General features: G+C 37.4%; 1 protein-coding gene and 1 non-coding gene across 2 annotated transcripts; one reads left to right on the plus strand and one right to left on the minus strand.

Annotated features, from left to right (window-relative positions):
- Positions 1-13,643: 13,643 nt before the first annotated feature.
- LOC119525938 lies at positions 13,644-13,750 on the plus strand. Its single transcript, XR_005215042.1, has one exon. It is a non-coding gene; the product is annotated as a U6 spliceosomal RNA (small nuclear RNA).
- Positions 13,751-18,226: 4,476 nt separating this feature from the next.
- On the minus strand, positions 18,227-18,592 carry LOC119525862 (PCNA-associated factor-like). Its single transcript, XM_037824662.1, has 2 exons — positions 18,466-18,592; positions 18,227-18,297 (listed from the first exon to the last, which is right to left on the minus strand). Exons 1-2 carry the CDS (start codon positions 18,590-18,592, stop codon positions 18,227-18,229), a joined length of 198 nt encoding a protein of 65 aa, XP_037680590.1.
- Positions 18,593-22,172: the final 3,580 nt, after the last annotated feature.

Raw genomic sequence — 22,172 nt, forward strand, 5'->3', positions numbered from 1 at the left:
ACTGTTGCCAGAGCAACTCCGCCCTTTTTCAAATGACCTCCGCGCCCTCTCAGAACCAATCCTAGCCTTTATCCCCTCAGCATTGGCATGTAAGGACCCCACACCCCTAACACCGACCCCGCCCTCTATGCCACCCTATATGACTTGTGCTCACCCCTGAATAAAGGCTTTTTTCTACAACCTTGAAAAGAGAGTGTCTCGCGTCCCTCTCTCGCCGCCCTCCACACCTTGCACGCCTCCGCCGGGGACTCGGCCAAGTCACCCGCCTCACCTTCGCCTCCGGGAAGAGCTGCCGCCGGTACCCCTTAAGCAACCCTGAGCGCAGAGGGTTCCGTGGGTGCCCGCCCCTAGCTGCGACCGCAGGCATGGCTACCAAAATGGAAAACAGGCTCAAAACAGCAATCAAAATAATATGACTTGCAAAGACTTATGATGTTGGCTAGCAGATCATGGAGTACCAAGCAGTAAAATAGTTGGGCAATTGACTAAATTCTTGTTTGAACTATATAAGCAGAAGAATTCTAGATCAAGTGAACAAAAGTCTCCCTTGAATTACAAAAACAGAAAGTCATTACCCCTTAATCAATTCCCAGACTTGAGACAGTTTACAGATCCAGAGCCCCTTGAATAAGGGGAAGGCCAGGTACCCTTGGGGAAAGACCCTGTTTCACTGCCAAAAATTTAAACAGTTAATCTTCCTTCCAGCCTTCCCCAGGGTGACCTAAGGCCTTTTACCAGGGTAACTGTGCATTGGGGAAAAGGAAATGATCAGATAGTTCATGGATTATTAGACACTGGTTCAGAAGCGACATTAATTCCAGGAGACCCAAAATGTCACTCTGGTCCACCAGTGAGAGTTGGTGCTTATGGAGGTCAGGTGATCAATGGAGTCTTAGCTCTGATCCATCTCACAGTGGGTCCAGTGGTTCCCATTCTCTGATTATTTACCCAGTGCCAGAATGCATAATTGGAATAGACATACTCAGCAACTGGCAGAATCCTCACATTGGTTCCCTGACTCATGGATTGAGTGCTTTTATGGTGGGAAAGGCCAAGTGGAAGCCACTAGAACTGTTCCTACCTAGCAAAATAGTAAACCAGAAGCAATACCAGATTCCTGGAGAGATTGCAGATATTAATGTTACTCTTAAGGACTTGAAGGATGCAGGGGTGGTGATTCCCACCACATCCCCATTCAACTGTCGTATTTGGCCTGGGTCTTGGAGGATGACAGTGGATTATTGTAAGCTTAACCAGGTGGTGACTCCAATTGCACCTGTTGTTCCAGATGTGGTATCATTGCTTGAGCAAATCAACACATCCCCTGGTACCTGGTATGTAGCTATTGTTTTGGCAAATGCTTTTTTCTCAATTGCTGTTAGTAAGGACCATCAGAAACAGTTTGCATTCAGCTGGCAAGGCCAGCAGTTTACACTCACTCTGTTACCTCAGGGTTATATCAACTCTCCAGCCCTATGTCATAATATTGTCCACAGGGATCTTGATTGTTTCTCCCTCCAACAAGACATCACACTGGTCCATTATATTGATGATATCATGTTGATTGGACCTAGTGAGCAAGAAGTAGCAACTACTCTAGATTTGTTGGTAAGCTATTTGTGTCACAGAGGATGGGAGATAAAGCCAACAAAAATATAGGGGCCTTCCACCTCAGTAAAATTTCTAGGTGTCCATTGGTGTGGGGCCTGTCAAGATATCCCTTTAGGTGAAGGATAAGCTGTTGCATCTGGCCCCTCCTATGACCAAAAATGAGGCACAATGCTTAGTTGGCCTCTTTGGATTTTGTAGAAAACATATTTCTCATTTGGGTGTGCTGCTCTGGCCCATTTACCAAGTGACCAGAAAAGCTTCTTGTTTTGGGTGGGGACCAGAACAAGATGAGGTGCTGCAACAGGTCCAGGCTGCTGTGCAAGCTGCTCTGACACTTGGACTATATGATCCAGTTGACCCAATGGTGCTGGAAGTGTCAGTGGCAAATAGAGATGCTGTTTGGAAACTTTGGCAGGCTCATATAGGAGAATCACAATGCAGACCCTTAGGATTTTGGAGTAAGGCTTTACCATCCTTTGCAGATAACTACTCTCCATTTGAGAAACAGCTGTTGGTCTGCTACTGGGCCTCACTAGAGACAGAATGCTTGACCATGGGCCACCAAGTTACCATGAGACCTGAGTTACCTATCATGAGCTGGGTGTTGTCTGACCCACCAAGCCATAAAGTTGGGCATGCACAGCAGCACTCCATCATAAAATGGAAATGGTATATATGAGATAGAGCTCAAGCAGGTCCTGAAAGCACAAGTAAGTTACATGAAGAAATGGCCCAAATGCCCATGGCTCCCACTCCTTCCACCTTCTCTTCTCTTTCCCAGACCATAGCTATGGCATCTTGGGGGGTTCCTTACAATCAGTTGACTGCGGAAGAGAAAACTTGGGCCTGGTTTACAGATGGTTCTGCATGACATGCAGGCACCACTCACTATCACTCCCAGTGATCCGCTAGGTAAATTTTTGCTTCATGTTCCTGCAAGCTTAAGCTCTGCCGGTCTACAAGCCTTTGTTCCAAAAGGAGGAGTGTATCCACCAGGAAACACAATAATAATCTCATTGAACTGGAAGTTAAGACTGCCACCTGGCCACTTTGGGCTTCTTATGTCTCTGAATCAACAGGCAAGGAAGGGAATTACTGTACTCGCTGGGATGATTGATCCTATCAAGGGGAAATAGAACTGCAACTACACAATGGAAGTAAAGAAGAGTTTTCTTGGAATACAGGGGATCTCCTAGGACATCTCTTAGTACTACCATGCCCTGTGATTAAAGTCAATGGAAAACTGCAACAGCCCAATCCAGGCAGGACTACCAATGGCCAAGAAACTTCAGGAATGAAGGTTTGGGTCACCCCACCAGGCAAAGAACCACAGCCAGCTGAATGTGGAATGGGCTGTGGAAGAAGGTAGTGATAAATATGAACTATGGCCACATGACCAGTTACAGAAATGAGGACTAAGATGGCGTGAATATTTCCTCCTTCTTTTGTTATGATTATATTTGTATTTGTCTGTAAAGTAAATATCTTTGCTTTCTTCTCTGTCTTATCCCCTTATCATATGGCATAAACTGTATTGTTCATTTTGCTTTATTTAAGCTAAAGGAAATCAATTTTAAGAGTTAAGTTCACCCAAGGACTTTCACCCTATTCTGGGGAGATTTAGTGCATTACCAGTTGTCTGCTACACAGCAGAGTATTGTTAGTTCATGTTTCAACTTTGGCCAGGTGATGGTACCCAGCTATCTGATCAAGCAAGCATTGGCATAACCATTGCTGTGAGGACATTTGTGGCTGGTTAATAAACCAACAGGCTGGTTTAAATCATCAGTCAATTGGCTGCAGCTGTGACTGATGATGTCAATGAAGGGTGTGCCTTCCACAATGATGCAGTTGACTGGATTTAATCTAATCAATCAGTTGAAGGCTTTTAAGAGAGACAGTTAGAGGACCTTCACTTCCTCTTCAGTTGCCCAGCAAAGCATTTCCTGAGGAGTTCCTCATAGTTGCCAGTTCATTTCCTGAGGAGTTCTTTGAACACATTCCTCAAAGTTGCCGGTTCATTTCCTGAGGAGTTCGTTGAAGTTGCCAGTTCATTTCCTGATGAGTTCATTGAACATCTTCATTGGAGTTGCTGGCTTGCTGCCTGCCATACAGAATTTGGACTCATGCATACCCACAGTAGTTTGAGACACTTTAATGAATCTCATATTCATAGATATCTCTTATTGATTCTGTTTCCCTAGAGAACCCTAACTAATACAGTTAGAGAGAGAGAAGGCTACCTCTGAGCAATAAACAGGCACTCAGGGGGAGACTCAGGCACAATTATAAGCAGATTTAGCCTCTCCTTTTCAGTAGCAAGCTTCATAGGGGCAAGCCCCAAGAGAGAGAGCTCAGCATGTCAAGTTGTCACTCCCCAGTGTTTGTGAGAACATCACCAGCATCCTTTTTTGATAAAAACACATCAACAGGTAGGAATTGAAGGAAACTTCCTCAATATGATAAAGGGCATATATGAAAAACCCACAGCCAACTTAGTACTGAATGTTGAGAGACTGACAGCATTTCCTCTAAGATCAGGAATGAGACAAAGATGCCTGATGTCACCACTATTTTTCAACATTGTGCTAGATGTTCAAGCCAGAGCAATAAGACAAGACAAAGAAATAAACGGCATCCAAATTGGAAAGCAAGAAGTAAAGCTGTTGTTATTTGCAGATGATATGTTCTTCTATTTGGAAAACCCTGAGAAATTGAAAACACAGCTACTTGAGCTAATAAACAAATTCATCAAAGCAGTGGATACAAGATTAATGCTCATAAGTCAGTAATGTTCCTATGCACTAGAAATGACCTAACTGAAGAGACACTCAAGAAAAAGATTCCATTCACAATAGCAAATAAAAAATCAAGTACCTAGAAGTAAACTTAACCAAGGACATAAAAGAACTCTACACAGAAAATTACTTAATCTTACTAAAAGAAATAAAACATAACCTAAAGAAATGGAAAGATATTCTGTGTTCATGGATAAGAAGTCTAAATGTAGTTAAAATGTCAATCCTACCCAAACTGTTGTATAGATTCAATGCAATTCCAATCAAAATTCCAACAACCTACTTTGCAGACTTGGAAAAGCTAGTTATCAAATTTATTTGGAAGGGAGAGGGGTCTCAAATTGCTAAAAACACTCCAAGAAAACAAAAACAAAGTGGGAGGACTTACACTTTCTGACTCTGAAGCCTACTATAAAGCCACAGTAGTCAACATAGCATGGTATTGGAACAAGGATAGATATATTGAACAATGGAATCAAACTGAGAATTTGGAAATAGACCTCCAGATCTATGGTTGACTGATATTTGATAAGACCCCCAAATCCACTGAACTGGAACAGAAAACTCTCTTCAACAAATTGGGCTGGAAGAACTGCATATCCATATCCAAAGAATGAAAGAGGACCCCTACCTCACATCCTATATAAAATTTAAATCAAAGTGGATCAAAGACTTCAATATAGGAGACAGTGCCATAAAACTCCTAGAAGATAATGTAGGGAAACATATTCAAGACCTAGTGTTAGGAGGTTGCATCTTAGACCTTACACCCAAAGAAAAAGGAATTAAAAAAAATAGATAAATGGGAACTCCTCAAAATCAAAAGCTTCTGTACCTCAAAGGAATTTCTCAAAAAGATGAAGAGGCAGCCAGTGCAGTGGAAGAAAATATTTGGAAACCATGTCTCTGATAAGAGACTGATATTGTGCATGTATAAAGAAATCCTACAACTCAACAATAGTACAAACAGCCAAATTATAAAATGGGCAAAAGATATGAATAGACATTTCTCCAAAGAGGAAATACAAATGGCTAAAAAACACATGAAAAAAATGTTCTTCTTCACTAGCTATTAGGGAGATGCAAATCAAGACCACAATGAGATACCATTTCAAACCAATAAGAATGGCTGCCATTAAAGAAACAGGAAACTACAAATACTGGAGAGGTTGTGGAGAAATTGGAACACTTCTTCATTGCTGGTGGGAATGTATAGTGGTACAGCTACTCTGGAGGTCAGTTTGGTGGTTCCTCAATAAACTAGATATCAAGTTACCCTAAAGTCTGGCAATTTCACTTCTTTCTCAGTATATATACAGAAGAGCTGAAAGCAGTGACACAAGCAGGTATTTGCAAAATGATGTTTATAGTCGCTTTGTTTACAATTGCCAAGAGATGGAAACAATCCAAATGTCCTTCAACAGATAAGTGGATAAACAAAATGTGGTATATACATATGACAGAATACTACACAGCTGTTAAGAAGGAATGAGTTTGTGAAATGTATGACAATGTAGATGAATCTTGAAGACATAATGCTGAGTGAAATATGCCAGACATAAATGGAGAGATATTGTATGCTACCACTAATGTGAACTTCATGAGAAATGTAAAATAAGTGCCTTATAATGTAAATATAAGAGACCTAGAGATAGACAGAAGCTAGTGAAGGAGGAATGATAACCTAATATGTACAGATATGACAATGATGGCGAACTTAATGGTATGGGAATGGGCAAGTGTGATTATGGTTCATTAATGGGACTATAAATTTCAGTGATGCATTGAAGGTGAATGTTTTGTAAATGGCTGTTTAAAGGCACATAACCCACAGATTAGCAATAAAAACCTAAATAAATGTTAGCATGATATACCTATAAGATATGGCACTTCTGCAGAGGGTTAACAACAGAGTGGTATATGGAAAAACTACCCATTACATATTAAAGACAATATTTAACCGGAATATCTTACCAACACTACATTAATATTAAGGATTAATGATTTGCAGCTGATAAGAGTTCTGGATGTAGTAATGTTATGATAATTGTTTGAAGTTGAAAGTGGTGATGATTGTACAACTAAGAGAAGATAGTGTAAGTAACTGACTGTTTATCTTGGGATAGAATATATATTAAGTGAAATTAGGATCCCAGTACTTAATAAATGAAGCCCCCAACTTGAGGCTTGCTCTTGTGAAATTTAGGGTTGTAAACGGGAGGCTGAGCCCTCCTATAATTATGCCTAAGAAGTACCTCCAGAGAACCCTCTTGTTGCTCAGTTGTGGCCTTTCTCTCTCCAAGCCCAACTCAGCAAATTAAGTCATTAACCTCTCCCTCTCCCACAAAGGACATGACTCCCGGGGGAATGAATCTACCTGGCAAAGTGGGACATGATTCCCAGGAATGAGCCTGGCCCTGGCAGCAAGGGATTGAAAATGCCTACTTGACCAAAAGAGGGATAAAAGAAAGGTAAGAAGCTTAGGTCACAGTGGCTGAGAGACCCCAAATAGAGTTGAGAGGCTTTTATGGAGGTTTCTCTTATACAGGCTCCAGCTATATATCCCAAATGGCCACAGTATGCTATGCTCTTACCAAAAGCAGTCCCCAAATACCTAGGTCCCTACCTGAGATTCTATAAAAGATTCACTCACTAAGTGTTATCTTTCAGAAACTTAAATCCATCAGAGTGTTCCCATACCAAACAAGTCCTAAAACCCAGAGGCAACAGCCTCTTTAAGATCAACTATTTGATGTGGCCCTCTTCCCCATACTGTTGACACCCCCTTTCAATATGAACAAGTTAGGGTGGTCACTGTCTAGACACCCCTGAAGATGGAGAGATTAAGTGAGAGGAAGGGGTAGCACCAAACAAGATATGATTTAATAAAGGTCTATGAATACTGCAACTTTATATAAATATATATACATATATATTTAGATGCTGGGGTGTTGGAATAGCTGGACGGAGGTAAATGACACAGTGGAACTGAAACCTGTAACATCCTTTGAAATTTGCTCTAGAGCTACTCATTGAATTGTGCTTTGAAAGTCTTCACCTTTCTGTATATACCCTATATTGAATAATAAGGAAAGAACTGGAACTGTAACCCAGAATATTTTTTGAAAACCTATATAACTGCTTGTTGAGCTGTACATCAAACGTTAACACCTTGGAGATGGGGCAAGATGGCAGAGCGGTAAGGTGTAGGTTTTAGTTACTCCTCCAGGGCAGTAGGTAGAAAACCATAAATTGCATGGACTGGACACTACAGAGCAATTTGACTTTGGGCATACTTCATACAACACTCATGAACGCATGGAACAGCTGAGATCAGTGAAATCTGTAAGTTTTCATGGCCAGGGGACTCGCACCCCTCTCTGCCACGCTCAGTCCCATGGGAGGAGGGGCCTTCAGTGCTGGGAACCAGGAGGGAGAAATACAGTTGCAGCTCTGATTGAAAATTCAGACTGCTGATCAAAAATTCCAAACATAGATAGACTGAGACCAGACACCAGAGAATCTGGGAGCAGTCAGCCTGGCAGAGAGGAGATGGGGCTAACAAAAACAAACAAACAAACAAACAAACAGAAACAGCCAAAAATAAAAAGAGACTTTTTGGAGTTCCAGTGAACATAAAACGGAGAAGGGCAGAGCTCAAACAGAATCAGGCACATATGTGAATCCAGAGGGTGAGGACCCTTGTCTGAAGTTTTTGGCTATTCATGGCCCTTTGTTCTTCCAAATAAAGTTGATGAATGGCTTTTCCATTTTTGCAAAGTGGGGCATTGGAATTCTGATTGGGATTACATTGAATCTATAAATCACTTTGGGTAGAATTGACATCTTAACTTTTCAAAAGAGGAAAGACAATGACTAAAAAGCATATAAAAAGATGTACAAAATTTGTTTGTGACTATAGTTGAAAAGGGAACTTTAGTGTCTTGTATGGCACTAGAAGGAAAGCCAGAGGATAAAACATGGGACTGTATAACATACAGAAACATGCCATGGATAATTACTGCAGTTAATTGTACAAATATAAGAAAGTTCTTACATAAATTAGACAAATGTTCATCACTATTATAAGATGTTAATAATAGGAGGTATTTTGGGGAAAATACAAGCAATGTAATCTATGAACCATAGTTAACAGTAACATAATATTCTTTCATCAATTGTAACAAAAGTACTATACCAATGCTAAGTGTCAATAAAGGGGCATACATAGGGTATGGAATTTTTTTTGGATCAATGATAAATGGTCTCAAATTGATTCTGGTGATGAATGAACAAATCTGTGATTATACCAAGAGCCACTGACTGAGCACTTTGTATGGATTCTATGTGTTGTGAATAAAACTGTTAAAAATAACAATAAACAACACACAATAGGGAAAATGTGGCATCCAGATATCTATACATGCTAATATCAATTATTGTGTAGTACGAAGATTGTATCATGTTGATTCACTAATGTGCTAACCTTATTCTAATTTTCTTATACATAAAATAGTTAATTAAAAATATAACAAAATCTCATTAAGTAAAGCATTCTAGGGCCACACCAAAAAAGAACTAAAGCATATGAGGAAAACAATGAAAACAATTTAAGAATATCAATAAAAAGAGAAATTTTTAAAAGAGTCCAAACAGAACTAAGGAAATTAAAGAACACAATAACTGAAATGAAAAATTCCCTTGGGGTTTTCAACAGCAGATTGGAGTGGACAGAAGAAAGAATCAGTGATCTTGAAGACAAGACAATTGAAATGATTCAGGCTGAGGAGCAGAACAGAAAAATTTAAAACATGAACAGAGCCTAAGAGACCTGTGGGCACCATCAAGTGTACCAATACACATATAATAGGAGTGGGAGTCCCAGAATGAGAAGAGAGAGAGAAAGGGGCAGAGGAATATCAAATACATAATGGCAGAAAACTTACCAAATGGAATGAAAGATACATATATGCCATGTAAGATGCTCAACACATTTCAAGCAGGAGAAACTCAAAGAAAACCACATAGTAATAAAAGTTTCCAATGCTAAGGACAAGGAAAGTGTTCTGAAGGCTGCAAGAGAAAAGGAATGAGTTATGTACAAGAAAATCCCAAAAAGATTAAGTGATAGTTTCTCATCAGAAACCATGGAGGCAAGAAGGCAGTGGGATGAAATATTTAAAATGCTAAAAGAAAAAATTGCCATCCAAGAATTTTCTAACCAGTGAGACTTGACTTCAAAAATGAGGGAACAATTAAGACATTCCCTGAAAAACAAAAGCTGCAGGAGTTTGTCACCACTAGACTTACCCTAGAAGCAATGCTAAAGGGAGTTCATCAGACTGAAAGGAGAGGACACTAGAGAGTCGATCAAAGTGGCATAAAGAAATAAAGACCTCTGATAAGTGTAATTTTATGGGTAATTATAAATGCCAGTACTATTATATTGTATTTTTTGGTATGTAACTCCACTTTTTGCTTCTTAGATGATCTAAAATGCAAATGCACAAACAGTAATGATAAATTTATGTGTTGGGAGATACAACGTATAAAGATATTCTTTGTAACAAGTACAACAAAAAAGTTGGGGGATGGAGAGGATAAGCATCAAAGAAAATGTGATCATTATAGATTTAAGATGTTAAACTTTACCCCACAAATAAAATGTATGAAAAATATGCAGGAAGAAATGAGAAGGGACTAAAAATGGTACAAAACAAAAAATCAAATAAATATGAAAGTAGGTGTTAACAGAAAAATTGACTGTCAAAAAAAGGTATAAGAATTACAAAGACTAAATAGCAAAATGGCAGAACATTCACATTATCAGTAATGACTTTAAAGGAAAAATTGATTAAAAAAAGCATGACCCAATTACATATTGTTTTCAAGAGACTCACCTTAAATTCAAAGACACAGGTTGGTCTGTGGATGGAAAAAACATATACCACAAAAACAAAGAGCTGTAGAAACAATACTAATATCAGATAAAATAGACTTTAAATCAAAAACCACTGTGAGGGATAAAGAAAGTCACTATATATTGGTAAAGCAGCCAATTCAACAAGAAGACATAATAATTTTAAATATATATGCACTTACTGGCAGAGCCCCAGAATACATGAGGCAAATATGACATATTTGAAGGAAGAAATATATACTTCTACATTAATAGTACAAGACTTCAATACATCACTTTCAATAATGGATAGAACATCTCAACAAAAGACCATTAAGGAAATAGAAGACTTGAACAATGCTATAAACCAACTGGACTTAACAGACATATATAGAACACTTCACCAATCAGCAGCAGAATACAGATTTTTCTCAAGTGCATATGGATCATTCTCCAGGATAGACCATATGCTAATTCACAAAACAATTCTCAATAAATTCAGAAATACTGAAATCATACAATGTATCAATTTCAACCACAATGGAATTAAGCTAGAAATCAATGACAGAGGGAGAAATGGAAAATTCACAAATATATGGAAATTAAGCAACCAATGGGTCAAAGATGAAATCAAAAGGGGAATTGGGAAATATCTTAAGGGGAATGAAACTTCCTAACTAGAGTATCTAGAAAAACAAGAGCTGACTAAGCTCAGTGTGAGCAGAAGGAAGGAAATAACAAAGATTGGAGTGAAGATAAAAGAAACAGAGTGTAAAAAGCAATAGAGAGAAATTTTCTTTCATATAATCAATAAAATAGACAAACCTCTAGCTAGACTCACAAAGAAAAAGAGAGGAAACAAATAACTAAAATCATAAATGAAAGGAGGGAAATTACTACTAACCGCACAGAAATAAAAAGGATTATAAGCTGTTACTACGAACAAGAGCATGCCAACAATTTAGAAAACCAAGATGAAATGGACAGATTCCTAGAAACAAACAAACCACCTATATTGACTCAAGAAGAAACAGAAGATCTCAACAGAACAATAACTAGTAAAGAGATTGAATCAGTAATCAAAAACCTCTCAACATACAAAAGACCAGGACCAGATGGATTCTCAGATGAGTTTTATCAAATATTCCAAGGATGATTAACTCTCATCCTGCTCAAACTCTTCCAAAAAATTCAAGAGGCAGAAACACTCCCTAACTCATTCCATGAGGCCAACATCCTTCTAATACCAAAGACAGATAAAGATAACATAAGCAAAGAAAATTACAGACTAATATCCCTTATGAATATATATGCAAAAATTATCAACAAAATACTTGCAAATCCAATCCAACAGCACATTCAAAGAATTATATACCATGAAAATTTGGATTTATCCCAAGTATGTAAGGGAGGGCCAACATAAGAAAATCAATTAATGTGATACTCAACATTAACAGAATGAAGGATAAAACCTTCATGATCATCTGAATTGATTCAGAAAAGATCTTTGACAAAATCCAGCACCCCTTCTTGAAAAAAAAACTGCTTAGAAAACTAGGAATAGAATGAAACATCCTAAGTAAATGGAAGGACAGTTTGTGATCATGGATTGGAAGAATAAATATTGTTATAATGTCAATTCTACCAAAGGCAATTTACAGATTTAATTCAATCCAAATCAAATTCCAACAGCCTTCTTTGCAGAAATTAAAAAGCAAATCATCAACTTTATATGGATGGGTAAGGGGCCCTGAATAGCTAAAGCCATCTTGAAAAAGAACTAAGTTGGAGGACTTACACTTGTTACAAAACCACAGTAATCAAAGCAGTATGGAACGGAACAAGAACAGACATATAGACCAATGGAATCAACCCCCACAATTATGGCCAAGTGATTTTTGACAAATTTGTGAAGTCCCCTTAATCAGGAAAAAATAGTCTCTTCAGCAAATCGTGTTGGGAAAACTGCATGTCCATATGCAAAAGAAATAAGGGGGTCCCCTACCCCAAACATATACAAAAACAAACTCAAAATGGATCAAAGACCTAAACATAAGAACTATAAAACTAGAAGAAAACATAGCTAAGCATCTTTGGGACCTTGTGTTGGGCAATGATTTCTTACACTTTTCACCCAAATCATGAGCAACAAAAGAAAAAAAAACAGATAAATGGGATCTCATCAAAATTTAAAACTTTTGTTCCTCAAAGGACTTTATCATGAAAGTAAAAAGACAACCTACAGAATAGGAGAAAATATTTGGACACCACATGTCTGGTCAGGTTTTAATATTCAGAATATATAAAGAAGTTGTTCAACTCAACAACAAAAACACAAACAACCTAATTAAAAATGGGTAAAATACTTGAATAAACATTTCTCCGAACAAGATAAAGAAATGGACAGAAAGCACATGAAAATATGTGTGACATCATTAATTAGCCATTAGAGAAATGCAAATCGAAACCACAGTGAGATAGCATTTCACATCCACCAGAATGGCTACTATTTAAAAATGGAAAATAATAAATGTTGTAGAGAATATAGAGAAGTAGAAACCCTTGTACATTTTTCATGTGAATGTAAAATGGTGCAGCTGCTGTGGAAGACAGTTTGGCTGTTCCTCAAAATTTAAGTATTGAATTACCATATGACCCAGAATCCCTTAAGAGTAGAAAGCAGGGACTGGAACAGGTATTTGCCACCATTGTTCATAGTGGCAATATTCAGAATTGCCAAAAGACAGAAGCAATCCACGGGCACATTAACATATGAATGGATTAGCAAAATATGGTATCTACATACAATGGGATTGTTTTCAGCTGTAAAAAGGAATGATGTTCTTATACATGCAACAACATGGATGAAACTTGAAGACATCATGTTGAATGAAACAAGCCAGATACAAAAGGACAAATATTACAGAATCTCACTGATAAAAAAATAATTAGAATAAGCAAACTCTTACAGTCAGAAACTAGAATACACATTATCAGGTGCTGACTTGGGGTTAGGGAAGGGGGAGTTAATGCTTAAATTGTACAGTTTCTATTTAGGTTGATGGAAAAGTTTTGATAATGGATTGTGGTGATGGTAGCACAATGTTGTGAATATGAGTCACAGCACCGCATTATATATTTGAATGTGGCTGAAAGGGGAAATTTTAGTTTCTATATATGTTACTAGAAAAAAATTAAAAAAAACAAGACAGGACTGTGCAACACACTGCACACTAATGTAAACCATGCTATAGTTAATGGTACAATAATAATAATATTCTTCCATCACTTTTAACAAATATACCATACTAATGCATGGTATTAATAATGGGGGGGTGCTCGCTTTGGCAGCATATATGCTAAACTTGGAATGATACAGAGAAGATTAGTATGGCCCCTACACAAGGATGGCATGCAAATTTGTGAAGCATTCCATATTTTCTCCTATATCAGACAAGTCCTAAAACCCAGAGGAAACAGCTTCTTTAAGAAAAACAATTAGATGTGACCCCCTTCCCCATACTGTTGACACCATCTTCCAATATGAACAAGTTAGGGTGCTCACTGTCTAGACACCTCTAAAGTTGGAGAAAGAGATTAAATGAGAGGAAGTGGTAGCAATAAACAAGATAAGATATAACAAAGGTCTATGAATACTGAAACATCATATAATTATATATATATATTATATATACATATATTATATATACATATATAATATATGTATATATAGGGATGCTGGAGTGTTGGAATTGTTGGAAGGAGGTAAATGACATGGTGGAATTGCAGCCTATAGCATCCTTTGGGATTTGATCTATAGCTGTTCATTGAATTGTGCCTTGAAGGTCTTCATCTTTCTGTATATACCTTGTATTGCATAATAAGGAAAGAATTGAAACTGTGGAACTGTAACCCATAAAAATTTTTGAAATTACCTGTATGACTGGTTTTTGGGCTGTACATTGAGAGATGACACCATTCTGTATATGTGTTATATTTTACAATAATGGAAATGGCTGAAGTTGTGGAACTGTGACCTATGACATACTTTGACATTTTCTCTCTAACTACTTGCAAAATTGTACTTTGAAAGTTACCGCTGTTCTGGATATACGTTAAAGTTCACAACTTAAAAAAATTTAAAAAATAATAATGGGAGGGTATATGGGAACTCTGTATTTTCTGCATGACTTTTGTAAACCTACAAATTCTTTAATTTAAAAAATGACATATTTGGGAGATAAGATTAAATTGGAATATAGAATGTTAGCTTTATATCAATGTTAAATTTCTTGAACTTGATAACTGCACTTAAGGTGATTATAAAAGTGAATATCCTTGTTTGTAGAAAATGTGCATGGAAATATTATGTGTTCAAGGAATATGATGTGTGCAACCTGCTCTCACATGTTCAGAAAAATAGATAGATAGATAGATAGATAGATAGATAGATAGATAGCTAGCTACAGATAGATGATAGAATGACACAGCAAAGATGGAAAATGTTAAAATTAGTGAATCTGGGTATCTGGCTGTGGGGTGGGGGTATTTTGGAGTTCTCTATGTGGGGTTTGTATTATTTATGCAACTTTCCCGTTAGCTTGAAATTATTTCAAAATAAAAAGTTTTTTTAAAGCAAAAGAAATATGATCCCAGCAATTCCACTCCTAGATAAATACCCAAGAGAAATGAAAACATATGTCCAAACAAAAACTTTTACATTAGTGTTTATATCAGCATTATTCATAATAGCCAAAAAGTGGAAAGAACCCAAAATGTCCATCATTGGATGAATGGATAAACAAAATATGGTGTGTCTGTACAATGGAATATTATTCAGCTATAAAAAGGAATAAAGTGTTGATGTGTGCTACAACTTGTATGAAACTTGAAAACAATGGGCTAAGTGGAGGAGGCCAGCCACAGGAGTCAACATGTGTGGTTCCATTTGTGTGAAGGTCCAGGGTGGGATAAACTATGGTTAGATTGGGTGGTTGCTTAGAGCTGGGAAGGGGGGTATGGGAGAATGAGGGGATGATAGCTAGGGGGTACAGGGTTTCTTTTTCAGATGATGAAAATGTTCTGAAATTGATTGTGGTGATGGTTGTACAGCTCTGTGGAAATAATGAAAGCCATTGAATTGTACACTTTAAATGGATGAACTGTCTGTTAAGTGATCTCAAAAAAGCATTTTAGAATTTTTAAAAAAAGAACATCTGTTCCACCTTTTGGCTCCTGTGAACAATGCTGCTACGAATACTGAAGTACAAGTAACTGTTTGAGTCCTTTCTTTCAAATCTTTTGACTAAATATCTAGGAGTGAAATTTCTGTGTCATATGGTAATTCTATGCTAATCTTTTGAGGAACCACAAAATTGTTTTCCACATTGTCTGCACCATTTTACAATCCCACCAGTAAAGTATGAAGGTTCCCATTTCTCCACATCCTCACCAACACCTGTTATTTTCCTTTTAAAAAAAATAGCCATTCTAATGGGTGTGAAGAGCATCTCATTGTGGTTTGGATGTGCATTTCCCTTGTGAGTAATAACATTGAGCATCTTTTCATGTGCCTACTGTCCATTTGTATGTCTTTGGAGACGTGTCTAACGAGTCCTTTGCCCATTTTTAAATTGGGTTGTTTTTCTTTTTGTGGTTAAATTGTAAGAGTTCTTTATATATTCTGGATATTAAACCCTTACCAAATCCATGTTTTCCAAATATTTACTACAGAAGGGTTTTTTAAACTTTTTTTTTTACTTTTTATTTTGAAATAATTTCAAACTTAAAGTTCAGTGTCAAAAAAGCAATGCAAACCACAATAATAATATTAAGTTGAGAATATGAGGAAAAATGCCCCTATGTAAACTATGGACAATAGTTACAGGACTATTTTAATAATCTCTCATCAATTGTAACAAATGTAACAACTGTTAAAAGAAATAGTAGAATTACAAAAACAGTGTTATCAACTGTAACAAAATTTCCACATCAATGCAAATGTTGGTGGTGGGGTGGTGTATGGGAATACTGTATTTTATGCATGATTGTTCTGTAAACCCACAACTTCTCTAATAAAAATTTTTTAAAAATGCAATACAAACTCCATACAGAGAACCCTAACATATCCCCACCTCCAAGGTACCCAGTTCCACCAATTCCAACATTTTGCTATCTTTGCCATATCATTCCATCTATTTATCTATCTATCTATCTATCCATCTATCTATCCAACTGTCTACCCATCCACCTATTTTCCAAACAATTGAGAACAGATTTCACAGACAATACTCCTTGAATACAAAATGCTTCCATGCACATTTCCTTTGAACAGGAAATTTCACTCATGCAGTCACCTTAAGTGCAGCACCAAGTTCAAGAAATTCAGCCTTGATATAAAGCTTACATTCTATATTCCAATTTTTCTTATGTCCCAATAATGTCCTTTTGACATTTCTCCTTCATTCTTAGATCCCATCCAATATCATGTATTGCATTTACCTGTCATTGTCTCTTTTTGTGTGTGTGTGTGAAAATAAGTAATTGTTAACTGCAAACAAATTTCAGAAAAACATCCTGTTAAAACACAGTTAATTATTACAACAGGATGTCAGTGAACAATATTCACATACCACTCAGTCATACAAAACAAATCGTACATTCAATTGTTCACAATACCATTACATAGTTGTACATTTATCACTTAAATCAATCCCTGACACCTTCATTAGCACACACACAACAATAACAAGAATAATAATTAGAGTGAAAAAGAGCAATTGAAGTAAAAAAGAACACTGGGTACCTTTGTCTGTTTGTTTCCTTCCCCTATTTTTCTACTCATCCATCCATAAACTAGACAAAGTGGAGTGTGGTCCTTATGGCTTTCCCAATCCCATTGTCACCCCTCATAAGCTACATTTTTATACAACTGTCTTCGAGATTCATGGGTTCTGGGTTGTAGTTTGATAGTTTCAGGTATCCACCACCAGCTACCCCAATTCTTTAGAACCTAAAAAGGGTTGTCTATAGTGTGCGTAAGAGTGCCCACCAGAGTGACCTCTCGGCTCCTTTTGGATTCTCTCTGCCACTGAAGCTTATTTCATTTCCTTTCACATCCCCCTTTTGGTCAAGAAGATGTTCTCCGTCCCACGATGCCAGGTCTACATTCCTCCCCGGGAGTCATATTCCACGTTGCCAGGGAGATTCACTCCCCTGGGTGTCTGATCCCACGTAGTGCGGTAGGCAGTGATTTCACCTTTCAAGTTGGCGTAGCTAGAGAGAGAGGGCCACATCTGAGCAACAAAGAGGCATTCGGGAGGAGGCTCTTAGGCACAATTATAGGGAGGCCTGGCCTCTCCTTTGCATCTATGCTAGTATTTTACCTTTTTTTATAAGAAGCTCTGATTGTCAATCAAATTGCCATTAAAATTATCTAAAGATACCCATCCAAATTTTTTTCAATATTATGTTTCTGGTGCCCTCTCTGAAAAAGGCTATATAGGTTCAGTTTAATTAATACTGAATTTTTTCAATGTGCAAAAATCTAACTCTGCTTTTTTAATCAAATAAAAGGGGAAATGGCAACATTCCAGTAATCAAATGCCAACAAAAAATGGCAGCAGTACAAAGATCTAAGCAGATGTAAAATACAGCAGATTTGTAATTAGAACACCATGCAGTGATTTGTTTTTAGCAAGAACAAGAAGTTTAACAGGTAAAAGGAGGAAACAAAATACCACATTATACTGAATACTAAGCTAAGCAGCATATATTAATCTTACATACTAATAACTACTTGCTTTTGAATAACTAATTAAGCCTAATTTTTAAATTAAATGCCCATTCAACAGAACTGATAGGAACAAACATATTTATGCAAATTTACATCCTAGAATACCAGAGTAAACAGGAGATATTAGTCAAAGATGAACAAGAAAGTTCCATTCTTTTTCGGCATCTGTGTGACCAGGTTGCAAAGGACATGCTTTTCTCTTTGCTTTTCCTAAGCCACTGCTTCCTGCCTCTTCAAGAATCTGATTCTCTTTTTTTGGAATCTTTAGGGGACAGCTTAAAGAATTCTCCAATTCCTTTTTGCCATTTGGGGGTTGGGCACACACAAACTGGATTCCCTCCTGCATATTTATTTGTTTTTGGCTTTCTGCGACGAAAGCGACGTGGAGTTAGTGGCAGAGGTGGAGGACCCAAGCACCTTCCTGGGGACTCGAGAAGCCACCACTTTGCGATAGGCACCTGGGACATTGTCTGCTTTAGTCCGCACCATGTTCAAACCAGAGATGAAAGCAATGAACTGACTTCCCAGCCGTTGGTATTTCACAGGACAAGGCCCTGTCATTGTCTCTTTACTTTCCTTTTTTTTTTAATTGCAGAAACATATATACAACATAAATCTTCCTATCCCAACCCCTCCCAAGCATACCATTCAGTTGGACTAGTCACATTCACAATGTTGTAGTACCCTCACCATCATCCAAACAGAAACCCTACACTAATTTAGCATTCACTCCCCATTGCTCCTGCCGCCCCCACCCTTAGTAGCCTGTACTCTACTTCCTGAGTCTATGAGAGTGCATATTCTCTGATATTTTCTTTGTGGTTACATGAGGCTTAAATTTAACATCCTAAATATATAGGAATCTTATTTGCTTTTATAGCAACTTAACAACTTCAATAGTTGTTCCCATACCCTTTGTCCCCTCCTTTATGTTGTTTTGTCACAAATTACATATTTATACATTATGAGTCCAAAACGATTGATTTATCATTACATTTTATGCAGTTGCCTTTTAGATCCTGTAGGAAGTAAAAAGTGGAGTTGCAAGTAAGAAATGCAATAGGTAGTAGTATTTCTAGTTACCCATGTCATTATCTTTAGCAGAGATATTTATTTCTTCATGTGACTTCAGACAATTGTCTAGTGCCCTTCCCTTTCAACGTGCAGAATGCCTTTTAGCATTTCTTGTAGGACCAGACTAGTGGTGATGAGATAGTTATGGTGTAACTTCCTCAATGAATGGCTGCTGCCAACAAACTGGCCACCACACATTAAAGGAAAACCTATGTATGTGCTCAGATTACTTCATTTAGAATTCCAGTATAAAGGTCTATAGAAGAAATTTCACTGAGCTCTCTCTGTTTCAGGAAAAACTGCATAGGGTATCAGCAGGAAGAGAGTAAAGGCGGTACTTAAGAAACTTCGAGGTGGCATTGGTTACCTTGGTGAATCTCTACTCAGAGTTGGCCCTCAGAGTTTCAGTTTCAATATAGCTGGACAAAGTTTAGGCAAAAGTTTTTAAGGTATACTTTAATTGAAGTATAATATACATACAGAAAAGAGTACATATCTTTTTTTTCTTAACTAAATGTGTTTTATTTGTGCATGCCCATTGTCATTTCCAGGCTGCCAGTGTCCTCAGCTCCAAGTCTGGCATATGTAAGACAAAAAGAAAACTCAGGGAACTCACCACCGTGTTGTTTCTCAGGGTCGGTTGTCTCTAGCTGGCCTGCCTTCTTCTCTCCACCTTTCAGAGTCTTCTTATATTTGTTTCATATACAATGTCCAGGGTTTTAGTTGTACTTTGCTGGAGGAATGGGGAAAAATGCACCTACTGCATCTTCCCAGAAGCAGAAGTCTAACCAAATGCTAATTTAAACCATAAGTCTACCTATGAAATTTCAGAAGACTTAGTCAATCCACCTTGAAGTTACTATTGTAGCTTTAACAGAGAAGGCTACCAAGAGTTATAAAGGAAGAATGACTTTTGAGCCAAGCAGTTGTGGGGACTACACACAAGGTGGCTAGATCCAGGGCTTCTCTTTTGTGAGTTTCTCTCCCTCAGTGAGTGCACACATTTTAAGTGTAGAGTTTAATGAATTTTCATAAAGAGAACACACCTATGTACCCTGCAACCAGATTCCCAAACAGTACATGACCAATCTCCCAGAAACCCCCCTTGTGTGCCCTCCCAGACACTACTCACTCAAAGGTAATCACTTTCCTGATTTCCAAGACCATAGATTTTGCCTCTTTTCAAACTTTATAGAAATGAAATCATAGAGTATTCTTTTGTTTGGCTTCTTTTCACTCAACATTGTGTTTGTGAGAGTCTTCCATGTTGTTTCATGTAGCAATAGTTCATTCATTCTTATTATATAATAAATTATTTATTTATATAATAAATTGTATACTACACTTTATCCATTCTACCACTGATGAGCATTTAGGTAGTTTCCAGTTTGGGGCTACTATGAGTAGTGCTGACATAAACATTCTTGTATATGTGTACTGATGAACACATGCATGCATTTCTTTTGGGTTTATACCTAGGAGAGTAGAATTACTGAGTCATTGGGCATGTGTATGTTTAGTTTTAGTAGTTATTCCCAGTTTTCCAAAGTTGTAGCATTTTGTGTATCCCCCATAAATGTTCTACATCTCTGCCATCACCTGGTATTCTCAGTCTTTTCCATTCTAACCATACTGGTGGTTGTGCAGTGGTATTGCATTGTGATTTTAATTTGCATTTTCATGATGACTAATGAAGTTGAATAGCTTTTTGTATGTTTTGGGGCCATTTGGATATCCTCTTGTGAAGTGCTGGTTTTAAGTCATTTTTCAATTGGATAGTCTGCATTTTTCTTACTGATTTGTAAGACTTCGTTATATATTCTGGCTACAAATCTTTTGTTGGATATATTATTTCAAATATCTTTTCCCTCTTTTTGTCTTGTCTTTCTCGTAATAGTGTCTTTTGATAAATAGAAGTTCTTTATTTTAATAGAGTCCAAGTTATCATTTTTTTCCATCTGTGGTAAGTGCTTTTTGTGTCCTGTTTAAAAAATCTTTGCCTACCTCCAGATAATATTTTGAAGTATTAGGTTTTTTCCTCCCTGTATTTTCTGCTTTCCCTGTCTCCCTTTCTTGCAGATAGCAGGCTCTGTGTTTCATTGCCTTCCAGGAGGTATGCGCCTGCGCTGAAAGCAGATTAGCTTGCAAGATATTTGAGCTTTCTTTCCTAAAAGCTCAAGCACAATAAAGAGACTCATGTTTGAGGGAGAATGGGACCTCCATCAGATTCAAAAGAGATGTCCCTTCAGCTGGAAGGAAGGGAGAAGTCATCTGGGACTGGGCATTGACTCCTGCAGCCTCCTGTTGAGGCCCCAGAGAGGGATGACTACTTAATGAGTCTGGGGGACAGCAATGCAAGGCCTAGGATTATAAGCATGATAAGAGATTTCTGTATCCAAACTTGGCACAGAAGCCAAAGAGAGCCTGCCAATTTAAAGATGCCAAGTGAACAGTGTCCCTCAGTGATAACCTGTGGGTACAGATGATCCTCCTCCACTGCTTCCCAAGGTTTGGCATTGCATAAGACCCCAGAACCAGAAAGGGGACCCCCAAAAATAAAACTGAGATTGATATGCAGAAGAGCTATATCTACTTCTTGAAGTTGCAGTTTCTGAACTATGAGATTAAATTGAGAAATAGGAGCATCAAAAACTATTTAAAGCTCTGGACATGGAACATGGATGGAAGTTACTTGATGTGAATTGCAGGTGAAAGTATAATCTTCTTAATAAATTCCAGTTTTAGCCAGCATGGCTTTCTGAATGATCCAGGATTAAAATTAACATAGTTTAAAATGGAAGATTTTTTTTTCTTTTTCCCTGAATTGTATTCTTTTCGTTGATCCTCTTAGGAGTTCATTAAACTTTTCTTCTTCCTGTATTTTCCCCTTCCATTAAAAAAATAAACTTTGTTACTTTCTGTAGAAGTAAAAAAAGCTCTTAATTTTCCATAATAAAAAGTTTAAAATGCTCCTAATTTATTAAAAAATATTGTA

The sequence above is a fragment of the Choloepus didactylus genome (genome assembly GCF_015220235.1).
Source record: "Choloepus didactylus isolate mChoDid1 chromosome Y unlocalized genomic scaffold, mChoDid1.pri SUPER_Y_unloc1, whole genome shotgun sequence".
Classification (NCBI taxonomy): domain Eukaryota; kingdom Metazoa; phylum Chordata; class Mammalia; order Pilosa; family Megalonychidae; genus Choloepus; species Choloepus didactylus.